We start from the raw sequence: 13,193 nt of genomic DNA, 5'->3' as shown, positions 1-13,193 counted from the left end.
TTATCCTGTATGGGACTCTCTGTGCTTCCTGGACTTGGGTGGCTATTTCCTTTCCCATGTTAGGGAGGTTTTCTTCTATAATCTCTTCAAATATTTTCTCAGATCCTTTCTGTCTCTCTTCTCCTTCTGGGAACCCTATAATGTGAATGTTGTTGTGTTCAATATTGTCCCAGAGGTCTCTTAGGCTTTCTTCATTTCTTTTCATTCTTTTTTCTTTATTCTGTTCCACGACAGTGAATTCCACCATTCTGTCTTCCAGGTCACTTATCCGTTCTTCTGCCTCAATCAATCTTCTGCTATTGATTCCTTCTAGTGTAGTTTTCATTTCAGTTATTGTATTGTTCATCTCTGTTTGTTCTTTAATTCTTCCAGATCTTTGTTAAACATTTCTTACATCTTCTCGATCTTTGCCTCCATTCTTTTTCTGAGGTCCTGGATCATCTTCACTATCATTATTCTGATTTCTTTTTCTGGAAGGTTGCCTATCTCCACTTCATTTAGTTGTTTTTCTGGGGTTTTATCTTGTTCCTTCATCTGGTACATAGCCCTCTGCCTTTTCATCTTGTCTATCTTTCTGTGAAAGTGGTTTTTGTTCCACAGGCTGCAGGATTGTAATTCTTCTTGCTTCTGCTGTCTGCCCTCTGGTGGATGGGGTTATCTAAGAGGCTTTTGCAAGCTTCTTGATCAGAGGGACTAGTGGTGGGTAGAGCTGGCTGTTGCTCTGTTGGGCAGAGCTCAGTAAAACTTTAATCCACTTGTCTGCTAATGGGTGGGGCTGGGTTCCCTCCCTGTTCTTTGGCCTGAGGTGACCCAACACTGGAGCCTACCTAGGCTCTTTGGTGGGGCTAATGGTGGACTCTGGGAAGTCTCACCCCAAGGAGTCCTTCCCAGAACTTCTGCCGCCAGTGTCCTTATCCCCGTGGTGTGCCACAGCCACATCTCACCTCTGCAGGAGGCCCTCCAACACTAGCAGGTAGGTCTGGTCTGTCTCCTATGGGGTCACTGCCCCTTCCTCTAGCTCCCAGTGCCCACACTACTTTCTGTGTGCCCTCCAAGAGTAGAGTCTCTGTTTCTCCCAGTCTCCTGTCAAAGTCCTGCAATGAAATCCCGCTAGCCTTCAAAGTCTGATTCTCTAGGCATTCCTCCTCCTGTTGCCGGACCCCCAGGTTGGGAAGCCTGATGTGGGGCTCAGAACCTTCACTCCAATGGGTGGACTTCTGTGGTATAAGTTTTCTCCATTTTGTGAGTCACCCACCCAGTAGTTATGGGATTTGATTTTACTGTGATTGCGCCTTTCCTACTGTCTCACTGTGGCCTCTCCTTTGTCTTTTGAGATCATGTTTCTAAATGGGAATCATGTAAAAAATAATTTGTGACCTGTAAAATATCTTTGCATATAATAAAAATGACAAAGAACTGGATGACTTAAGTAACAAAAATATTGACTCAAGTCATGATAAAACCTTTTCTACACAAGAGTTAATTCTATCATCCTCAATCCTTCTTAGTGACTGGTTTGATTTCCAAATCTACTGAAGAGCAATCAATTCCCTTCTCAAACTCACTTCCAGCTGAGTTTTTAAGGTCTTATTTATCTGAGAAGGCTTAACTCTTGCTCCCACTTAAAGCTCATCTGATTCTTCTCCCAAGCTCTCCTGTCTGTTCAACAAATGTTTGTTGAATGTCTGCTGCATGTCAGTCACCGTACAGGGATGCCTAGTAGCAAGGTTACCAAAGTCCTTCTCTCACAAAGCTAACAGACTGCAGGGCAGGAAGGAGATATTAAATCAATAAAACCAAAAAAGGACTTTGAGGTTATAATATGTTGTCTACATTTGTTTAGTACTTCAGTGTTTTCAGCACACATAATTTTATTTGCTCTTCAAAGCATACCTCTGATGTAGGAGAGATATTCTTGTCGTTTTATAGATAAGGAAACAGAAATGGGGACAAAGCATTTGCCAGAGGCCACTCCAATAGTAAGTGACCCAGGTAGGATTAAAAGGAATCATGCCCCCTCCATAAATAAATTCAGCAGCCTCTCCTTTTCTGGGCTCCTGAAGATGTTCAGCTTCCCTATCTGTCATAACATTCACTTATCTGAACATTCATCTCCCTCTCTCTTCCTTCTTTTTGTTTTCCAATAATCAGTTTTGTTTTAGAGCCTTAGAAGAAAAAGTAAAGCAGTCCCTTGAGTTGTTTTATCACAGATGTCATCAGCCCAGCACCATCCAGTTAGGTCCACCAGACATAAACAGAGATCACTGTGGGCCATGCAAGTTCACCTTCTCATATCACACAGGAAATAGATGGGATTCCCCAGAAGGAAGCCTCTCTTCCATGCTTCTGTGGCAAGCATATTTGCCAAAGAATTTTCCAGTGCTCATCTGAGGTGGGTTCTTGTGTTGTGTGTACACATGTACACAACCACTGGCAAGTTAGGGGTGACTGAAAGTAAGGCATGTCCTGCATTCTGTTACCATCATTGACTAGAGAAATACTTAAATACAGCAGGTCCAGATCAGAAGAATTCCTCTCCTTACTTGGTTAAAGTTCCCAAAACAAAGGTAAGGGTTGGGCAGTGGGAACAGAGAGTACAGAACATAGAGGGAAATAGCGTACTTAGTAGTTTCACGTTTCTCGTTCATTTGTTGAAATAGCTTGCAATACTTTGTGAAACTGCACCTCATCCATCCATTTATCAAGCACGGTAATATCAGTAGAGTCTCTTGGCCAATCTGAACACGAAAGTAGAATTGTGTATGATTCTGTGTCAGCAGAATCAGTGTGCAAGGGGACATATTTCCTTTCACTGTGGAGAGGGTTTGTGCTTGGGGTGCCTATAAATCAATTTTGTTTCAGCGCTCTGAAACTCAGTGAAAATGCCTAAGTAAGCTTCTTGGTGGAGGATTGCATTGGAATATGTTCTCATGCTATAAAATTGAATTGATTCCTTAAATATATTTACTATCTTTCAGTTCACATCTTTTTTTTTTTTTTTTTTAATGTGAAGAAATAACCAGATGACAAGAGTGAAAAAAATGTGATATGTGTTCTCACGAGCCTTGTGAGTCTTATGGTGAATAAAAGACAATCCTATTCCTTTGGGGGTTCCCGACATGGGTTTCCAGGCAGTGCTGAGAAAAGGGAGGCCTTCAGAGAAATGCAAGACTGGTTTGAGTTTCTGGTCTGTGTTGGGAAAGTTGCTTGTCTTTGGTTAGTCTAGGTTTCTTCTTCTATAAGATGGGAATCATGCTACCTGCCTAACCATGTTGTTATGTTTAAATCAGAGTCATAAAGCACCCAATCCATTTCCTCTCAAACGTAGACTAAGGCGGGAGGGGAACTATATTGAAACACAAGTTAGAAAGAAGCACACCATACAGCAAAGAAACTATAACATAAAATATGATGACATAATTGAAAAACCAAATGTCTGTCAGATCAATAAAAGTCAATGGACAAAATTCATCTATTAAAGGAATAAGACAGTAGGATTGAATTGCAAAGTATTACCTAAAACTTAACTGTATGTTGTTTTTAAAAGACAAAATGAATTTAAAAAGTGATTTAGTAAAGTTGAAAATAAAAGGATGAGCAATATCATACTAGGCATATGTAAACAATTAGAAAGCAGGGATCACAACCTTAATGCCAGACAATGCTGAAATTACGGCATTCAGTGGGAAAAGGAAGGCAATCTGCAGTGATAAAGAGGGCGATCTACATAACGTTCTAATTACTACAATTATTTATGCACCAAAGGATATAGCGTTAATACTCGTAAAACCTATATGAAGTACAAAGAGAAATGGAGAGTGCTTCAATAAGAGATTTTCCTTTCTCTTGGCTCATGACAGAGACAGTGGGGGACAATAAATAAGGCTAGGAAGAGTATTAAATCATACAAATAATGAGTTTGGTAATATATATAAACAGAGATTACCCTTTTAAAAAAATGACCTTGGGGCCTTCATAAATTTGATCCCAACAAAATTGTTAGTAAATTAAAAAATTAAAAGCTATACTGCAATAAATAATCTCTTATCTAACTCAGATAGAATTTAAAACCTTGAAAATAGGGAAGCCAAAATTCTGCTCCCTGGAAATGTAAGAACGCTCTCTTAAATAATTCCCGGGCTAAAGTGAAAATTAAAACAAAAATTATGGCATATCAGATGTGATGTATGTGCATGTCATACAATGCCACAACAAGGCCAGTTGCATTGCGTGTGTGTACGTGTGAGTGTGTGTGTGTGTGTGTATGCGCTCACTTGTGCACGTACCACATAAGTAACTGCTTCCCTTGTTTGATCTCTTCAGAGAAGACGTAGGGATGACTCAGAAACTTCTGAAATACCAAGATTTAATATAAAGAGGATGCTGATTCATTTCTCCTTTATCTAAAGAATCAGAATAGTGCCTTAAATTAACTGTCATTATTGTCATCTAAGGAGGAAAGTGTGTAAACTTGCTAACAAGTGGGTGTTTTCAAAGTTAAGCTCACTTACTAGGAGGAAACTGAAACCTAGAGGTGATCTAATGTATCTATCTCAGCTCATCACACTGGGGCGTCACAGCTGCTCCTTGAGCACGGGGTGGGCTGGGGGGGGGCAGCTCACTTCCCTCTCTGTCGTGCTCTCCTCTTCAGGTCAGTTTGTTCAGGGGAACTGGTCTACCCAACCAAGGGCCACAGGGCACAAAGAATAAAATGCCCTTAAAATAGCAAGCCCAAGAAATGAGTTCTGAGTAACAAAATCTTAGTCTGAAACATATTCTTCAATTGTCATTTTTCTGACTTACGTTTGTTTTTCATAGACTCCCCTATCAACTCTCGGCATAGCACTGAAATTCCATAACTATTCAATAACCAAGAAGAGTATGAAAGGCTGTGACCATGGATGGTGGGAAATTAATGAGCACATGTAAGTGGTTTCCATATGTGAAGAATCTAATGAAAAGCCTCGCCCAGGAGTTCAAAGCCTTGGATTCCTTTCCCCCAGAGAGTTGGCACTTTACTATTTACAGACAGGGGAACTGAGGACTACAGGAGTTAAATAACTTGCTGAAGGTCACTCAGCTCATAAGAGATTAACCCAGGATTCAAGTCTTTATGGCTCCCAAGTCCCTGTTTCCATCACTGCTCTGTGCTGCTGGGCTATGGATGTACACGCTTCATGCTTTACAAAAATAATTGGCAGAAAAACCATTGCAGCCATGGAGGAAAATAGTAAATAGTCCTGATGATTACAAAAGCTAGAAACCATTAGCCAATTCTGTGCAGTAGGAGAAAGAAGCTGAGAGAAATTTAGGCGCCTGGGCTTCCCAAACTGATCTAGAAAGCCCTTACTCTCTCCCTTCATTCATCCTTCAGTTGTTGTTATTGTTTACTTGCTTCTAAAGTTATAATAGGTCTTGTATTAAAAAAAAAAAAAAATACAGGATGCCCTGTCTTTGCCAAATAGCTTCTCAGTTTACTTTAAGGAAACTTGTGAAGTTAGCCTGAGGGACTTGTCTGCTAATTCTTTGCTCACTGCTATTCCGTGAATGAAACCTTCCCTTTCTAAATGATTTTCCTGAACAAACTTCTTTGATTTCATTTAGACTCTTAGATGACTTGCTAAATAGTCATTGATCCTATTGGAATAGAATCTCCCTGATTTAATGGCTTTCTTGGATCCACTATTAGCATGTGGCCTGTACTCCTTTTGGGAGTATTTTTGAATCAAGGGTCTATTAAGTAAGAGGCAGAAGACCTAGGTTCAAATTGTAGCCTTGTTATTTAGTAGCTGTGTTAACTAGGACAAATTATTTAATCACTTTGATTGTCAGTCTGCAAAATGAGGTAATGAGGTGGGGTTTTTCGGTAAGCATTCAATGAAATGATGCTTACCACACACCAGAACATCTTAGCTATGATTAATATGATTAATAGGATTGCTAAGGAAATGACATTGGATGCATAAATACTATGGAATGTGCCCCAAGGCTTTAAAGACACTGCATTTTGGTATTTCATTAGAGGTCCAGAAAACAAATCTTTACAAATCTATTGTAAGCTTGTATGCTTAAAATAAAGGAGTGCTTTGAAAATGAGATGCTTTTTTCCCCTAAGTAACAACCCCTGCCACCCATGATGTATTGCTGCCAAAATATGAATAGTTTCCTCCTGCAAATACCAGGAAAGCTCTCTGCCCTAAATACATTCCCTGAAGGGCCACCTCTTCACTTTGTCTTGTGGGTTGGCTGAAATTCTATCAGATTCTTTTGATACTAGTTGTACCCATGGGATTTAAAATGCCAGCCCTTCCCATTATCAGTCCTTTTCATTAGAAAGGCTCTAATTGAACTAATTCCTGGCACCTTGCTGCTAAGGTTAGCCTAAAGGCTTTGGGTCTGTCATGGAGAAGGAAGAAAAAGTAATGCTGACACCAGGAAGCCTAGTGATCCTGAATTCAGAGAACATAGGGTGGGGTATGAGTGCTCAGGGCAACTAGAATGCAGTATACAAACCTGAAGAAATGAAGAGCCTTCCTACAAAGCTTTTGTCCAGCAAAGTTCCGGAGGGGAAGGCTGTTGGTGCGTTAGAAAGTGCTAGGGTTTAGTATCCGGTGAACTGTGTCCTAATGCTGCCTCTGCTTACTTGCTATTTGAACTTTAACAAATGACTTCACCTCTTTATGTCTCAGTTTTCTTACCTGTCACGTGTCTGCCCATGTAAACTAACACTTGCTGGGTTTCTCCAATCTCTCGCTTTATTTTACTTTCATTTCATAAACCACCACTATGCCCCATTACATACTGTCCCCCTGTAAACTCCAGCCCAAGCATGGTTTCAAAGACCCCTTTCCTCTTGACTCCTCTTTAATGTCGAAGTGAGGCTAATCTTTGCAAGAAAACTCTAGTAAATATTAATGGAGAATTCCAATAAAAACTATGAGATACAGATAACAATCATCATGATTTTGGAATGCAGGCTTCTGATCCCAAGATGACCAACTAGAGTAGACTCTGGCCCCAACAGCTTGACTAAGCTTTCAGGCACCTCTCAGATGCTGGCTTCCGCTTAGCCAGGTGGCCACCTGCAGCTGCTGTCTCTTCCTCGTATCCCAGGAGCTGGTCTATCCACCCATCAGCTCCTGAACTTCAGCCAATTGAAAAAGATTCGTCCTGAAATATACGTGAATGCTTTGAACTGTAAAATGATAGGTTACCCCTGTGTTCTTCACACTGAATGCCAGCATCTGATCCAGGGAACATGTGTGGTTCCCAAATGCTTTGGGGACCTGGAGTGATGGGCATTCACAGATTCCAGTGGAGGACGTCCCCCTTCAAGCCTAGGGTCTATTGTGTCCCTTTGAGAATTTCAGCCAACCCACAAGACAGGCCTCCACTTGTGGCCAGAGTAGGCAATTCTTTTTTTGTTAGGCAGTTATTTATGTTCAAAGAAGAGAGAGGACTAAGAGAATTAAACCCGTATTTCTTCTAATTATAAGTACTGGTGAGGAAAGCAACAGGTAACAGATAGTTGGTAGTACTGCTATTTTATTTAGCAGAGGAGAAAATCAAGGGGACAGAAGTGACTCAGTGACAATCACTTAGCATAGGATGGATAACTACCATCAGCTCTACCATAAGCATCTCCGTTTATGAAGCTCAAATGACCAAAGTATCAGTGAATTCGCTGTTGACAGGAGACAGGAATGCAGTTGACAGGCCCTCATGCTCTGTGTCCCCCTACCCTTACTCCTCAGGTACTGCGGCTCCTACGTGGATCACCAGACGATTTTCCGAGTGCCCAACTCCTTGGTTCACGTTCAGCTTCAGTGCAGTTCAAGGCTTTCGGACAAGCCACTTTTGGTGGACTATGGCAGTTACAACATCAGTCAACGTAAGCCGGGGATCAGCCCCTTAGAAAACCGTAATGAAGGGTTAAACAGAGGCTAACACTTTATGACTCTAAACGTTGAGAATTTAAGGAATTAAAACTGCTTCTTTATTTCTGCTATTGACTAGTATACTTTTATAATAATATTTAAATAACTATATAGCAGGAACAAAATATATGATAAATATTACATACAGTTATGTATTTATTATGCTGAAGTTTAAATTATAGAAGAAATAATATCGTTGTTTGTTACAATTGAAAAATAGTTTCTTACATTATTCCTGAAATATAGGACAATTTCTTGATTCATTGTTCTTCTTGCTAGCCATAATTTTTTGTAAATATGAGGTTTACGCCAACATTTGATGGATTGGAGGGCAGCAGTTGCAACTCACTGTGGCTTCTGATGCATAGAAGGACTGGTCTTTCAAGGAGAATGCAAATATCAGCCTGCAGAGTGTTGAACTTCACACTGAGAACTGCTGGAACAGTGGCCAGGAAGTGGTCAGCAGAAAAGGCAATGTCTGAGGGAAGTCATCAGTGCTGGAGAGAGTAGATACTGACCCAGGAAATTCTCAACCCGTTTTTTTTTTTTTTTTTTTTGTCTTAAACAGTAGTCTCTGAGGTTTAATAATCTAATTGTATTTTTTTTCTAGTAGAAATTAAAATATATGACGATTCAAATAGGAGGCTTTCATCTGTATTCTACCTACAGTCACTTCTCCTGCCACTGGGATGCCACTCTGTGCTTGGAGAAACAGTGATTGGGTCTCAACCCATTTTAAAAGGCAGAAAGTAAGAGGTAACCACTTAGGAATCCATGAGGTTAAGTCCTGAGAGAAAGCTCAGTTAGACCCTTCCTTCTTTGCCAATGCTAATATACCTGCTTCTGGATTCAGAATATTACACTTCTGAATATCAGAATATTACAATTCCCATCAATGATACGGGTAACTAGTAAGCTATCTTATTTTTAACTCTTATTTCAAACCGTGAATATTTCCTAGGAGCTCATGCTCTCCATCGTGTGCCGTTGAGTTAGTGCTTGACCTGACCATGCACCCTCCCCATTCTTTTGCACAAAGCACAGGCTAGGTAGCTTATAAAGAACAGAAATTTATTTCTCACAATTCTAGAGTCTGGAAGTCCAAGATCAGGGTGCCGGCATGGTCGAGTGAGGGCCGTCTTCTGGTCTCAGACTTCTCATTGTGCCCTCGCATGGCAGAAGGGATGAGAGCGCCCTGTGCGGCCTCTTTTATAAAGGCCGGCACTCATCCCGTTCACGAGGGCTCTGCCTCCGTCACTTATCACCTCCTGAAGGCCCCACTTCCCCCTACCATCACCCTGGGCATTAGGATTTCAACATATGAATTTGGGGGCTGGGGAACACAAATATTCAGACCACGGCAGAGAGAAAGGATTTATTAGTACTATCATGTTTAGCTATAAGCCCAGGATTAAAGATTCCATTCCAGGGAATGGATCTTTGATGAGTAACCTGGTTGAAGTGCCCTAGGAGTCCTGAATTTTGAGACCAGTTGTTAATCTCTCTAGGTCCAACTTCTAAGATCAGTGGTTACTAATACATTTTGCCATAGAGATCCCTTGAAAATGTAATTAAAGGCACAGACCCTCAGAATAATGCATATGGTCATAGGGGATTCAGAAACACCAGAAGGCCATTTAAATTCCCCGGGGGATTCTAAAGACTGCACACTGAGCATACTGGACCCAAAGGCATCTTCCAGCTTTCTCTTTCTTCAAGTCTGTGATAAAGCCAGGTTGCTGAGTCGAGGATGGAGGTGTAGGAATTTGTATATGTCGACTCAGAGCTTCTGGTGGATTAGTTTGATTTCTTTGTTCTCTTCAATACTCCTTTTTGGCCTTTCAATTACCAGCTATAGCTTCGTTTTGATGGAGAAGTTGTATAATTACTACCGCCATGTTGCCACTCAGCCACTTAACAATTCACATCTCTTTGTTAATGTGGTCTGGTGACTTTTAGGGACCCACACAGATTTCCTATGTCTTATTGTCTCTAGCCTGTCCTGTTGGATCTTTTAGATGCTCCTCCGGTTTATGTGTCCCTCAGGCCCAGCGCTGTGATGGAGTAAATGACTGCTTTGATGAAAGCGATGAACTCTTCTGTGGTGGGTATTTAAGCTTCTACTATGACTTTCTTAGGAATAAATAGCTTGTCAGGATCACGGTTGCTGCCGATGCATATCCTGGGTCTTTGTAGCTGTTATCTATTGCCACGTAATAAACGAGCCCCCAAACTCAGTGGCTTACGACAGTCATATGTTCTGGATCATTCATCTGTGTGTTGTCTCAGGTATGACCAATCTAGGCTGGGCTCAGCTGGGTGGCACTGCTTTAAGCTGTGGAGCCTCCTGAGCTTGGTTCTTCTCAGGTTGGGGTTGGTTCTACTCCTCCTCATGGTTCTTTTCCTTGTTGAGCTAGTGGCCTGGCCCTGGCAGTGGTAGAAGCAAAGGAGGGGTGACCAAAAATATAAGGTTCCCCTCAAGTCCTGGGCTTGGAGCTGGCACACCATCACTTGTGTCATATTCCATCAGTCAAATAGCTGAGGCCAGAGTCAAGGGGCAGGGAAGTTTATTCTGCACCCTTTGGGGCCATGGCAAGGGTGGGGATGCATAATAGTATCATAGAGAATGAGGATCTATGGTTAGTAAGTCAATCAACCACAATCTTAAACATAATCCTATTTTAAAGCACGGATCTTTCCTCTAGAAAGAAGTTCAGAATCTGCAGAGAAGTAAACACTTTCAGCATGCTCATTTATGGAGCACAGGTGTTGAGAATAAAAGAATTGATTTTTTTTTTTTTTAACCTGTATAGTTTGCATCAACATCACATTGGTAATAACTAAGTGGTGGGGTATTGGATATTCTTATTTTGGGCAGAGAGTCTCTGTATTGGTTTTTCATTACTATTTGCACCTCATTCCTGAATCTATCTCCAGTTTCAGGGAGCAATATGGGGAGAATAGTTCACCGGACCATATGACACCACTGGCAACACTTTCTCCTAAAGATCCAGACTTTAATTCCAATACAATTGCAATGATGAAGCTATTTAATCTTTTTCATATTTTGGAGAAATATTAAAGTTAATATAACTAACTGAAAAATTATGTTCATAAAAAAATAATCTGTAACTCTACATCTTTTTCTTTAATTGACAAAACAAAATAAAACCCTCTTAACTTAGGCTTCATTAACAATTTAAATCTATAGGGTCTTCTATTTCTTAAGAAAATAAATACCATTATATAGTGATTGAGGTTGCTTTTGTTTTCTTTTTTTTAAATAAATTTATTTATTTATTTATTTATTTATTTATTTATTTATTTTTGGCTGTGTTGGGTCTTCGTTTCTGTGCGAGGGCTTTCTCCATTTGAGGCGAGCGGGGGCCACTCTTCATCGCAGTGCGCGGGCCTCTCACTGTCCCGGCCTCTCTTGTTGCAGAGCACAGGCTCCAGACGCGCAGGCTCAGTAGTTGTGGCTCACGGGCCTAGTTGCTCCGCGGCATGTGGGATCTTCCCAGACCAGGGCTCGAACCCGTGTCCCCTGCATTGGCAGGCAGATTCTCAACCACTGTGCCACCAGGGAAACCCCCTTGTTTTTTATGTTATTATTATTCCCTACTATTATGCTCCAAATGAAAGTGATTATTGTTACTTCGTAACAAGGACTGTTTTTTAGTAATTATCATTTCTCATCATGCCATGTTGGGAGCTATTCTCTAGGAGTTGACTAGGTACTAGATACTCTCAGAGTAAATAAATGAACTATTTCAGGGCAGCAACGTCCTCCCCCTACTCCTCACAAGACATACCTCTGAAAAAACAGGAGCAGATAACAAAAATGATAACTTTTCAAAAACCCAGAAATGTCTAAGGAATTATACCTTCTAAGAGTGCTTGCTACTATATTGTGCCTGTCACTGGTCTAAAGGCAATTCCCGAAAATATTCCAAAGAAGAAAAATTGTAACAGATTTACACTGGTATTCCTAGTTCAGGGAATGAATGTCTCAGGGTAAAATAATTTTAAAGAGAGTTTTCCTTACCAATAGACTACAAGTCTGTTGTTCTTTAAGATCTCACATTCATTTATCTAGTCAACAAAATTTTAGTGAGCACCTACTATTTGATCAGGTGCCTGAAGAACAGAGATGAGTAAAACAAAATCCCCAATCTCAGGACACTCCACTTTGTTTAGGAAGGTAGACAAGTTCAATTTAGATAACAGTTTATGATTTTTATTTTCCTTAAAATCTTATGATGCATTTAGTTGTAATTAAAGAAACAAACCACCAGAGTTTAATGTATTTCTCCACAAGCAAAAGTCATATCTGACAAACTCAAAGTGCTAAGAATTACACCAAAATTTAAACATCTGCTTTTCCTCATGGAGGTGTCAGTTTTGAGAAAACACATGTTTTGTTTTGTTTAAGTCATCTTAACCATTTGCACATTTTGAGGGGCACTGCTGGTCATCAGGGAGTCCCACTGATGTCTCAGGCTCACGAGCTTTCTGCCTGTTCTACTTGCAGTGACTCTTAAACCTGCCTGCAACTCTAGCTCCTTCAGGCAGCACGGCCCTCTGGTCTGCGACGGCTTCAGCGACTGTGAGGACGGCCGGGATGAGCAGAATTGCACTCAAAGTGAGGAGGAGCCCTCTGCACTTTGCTGTTCTTCTAATCAGACTCTTCTAAGCCCAAATCAAAATCTCTCTCTTGGGTTAGGGCAATCGACTTTTCCCAGTTTCCCCACGGAAAATCCCAGGTCCCGGGAATCCTCCTGGGCCCAGACAAAGCGGAAGAGTTGGTCACTCTAACTGGGGTGGAGTGTGTGTGTGTGTGTGTGTGTGTGTGTGTGTGTGTGTGAAGTCTGGAAGATTTTCCTTGCTGATTTGCTTTTAATGCTGTTCACGACTCAAGGAAACTGAGGATCGGATATAGAGAGATTTGCCAGATACTGTGATAGGGTATGGTCTATTCTAGCCCCTGCAAAAACACACACTGCCAGAGTTGTGAACAAATGTGCAGTAATTCACAAAATCTGTCCATTCCCCCCCACCCCCAATGGTATAAAAGGACTGAGTATGGTGTTGATTTTTGCTCAAAAATTTTCTTGGGGAACAAGGCAAAGTAATGGCAAAGAAGTCATGGCTTAAGCCACTGATATGGGCAACTGCTTGGCATCTCCCCTACAGTGGAAGAAAGGAGAGACTATTGGGTTGATTCTCAACCAGTGCACCTGCCTGCCTTCCTTTCAG

General features: G+C 41.1%; 1 protein-coding gene across 4 annotated transcripts in view; it reads left to right on the top strand.

Moving 5' to 3' along the window:
• TMPRSS7 (transmembrane serine protease 7) overlaps positions 1 to 13,193 on the top strand; it is a 42,989-nt gene that overhangs the window by 22,349 nt on the left and 7,447 nt on the right. For 3 of the 4 annotated variants that reach the window (XR_009008060.1, XM_057544839.1, XM_028166431.2), the window contains 4 exons: positions 4,819 to 4,925; positions 7,755 to 7,891; positions 9,934 to 10,041; positions 12,469 to 12,579. Coding sequence is in view for 3 of the 4 variants with exons in the window: in XM_057544839.1 (XP_057400822.1) it covers positions 4,819 to 4,925; positions 7,755 to 7,891; positions 9,934 to 10,041; positions 12,469 to 12,579 (463 nt within the window). In the remaining variant the exon portion in view is untranslated. The remainder of the gene's footprint in view (positions 1 to 4,818; positions 4,926 to 7,754; positions 7,892 to 9,933; positions 10,042 to 12,468; positions 12,580 to 13,193) is intronic. The other variant, XM_057544838.1, reaches the window with a different exon arrangement.

This window comes from Balaenoptera acutorostrata, chromosome 4 (genome assembly GCF_949987535.1).
Source record: "Balaenoptera acutorostrata chromosome 4, mBalAcu1.1, whole genome shotgun sequence".
In the NCBI taxonomy this organism is placed as follows: Eukaryota; Metazoa; Chordata; class Mammalia; order Artiodactyla; family Balaenopteridae; genus Balaenoptera; species Balaenoptera acutorostrata.
Note: the sequence above shows the minus strand (reverse complement) of the source record. Positions and strands in the feature narration are given on the sequence as shown.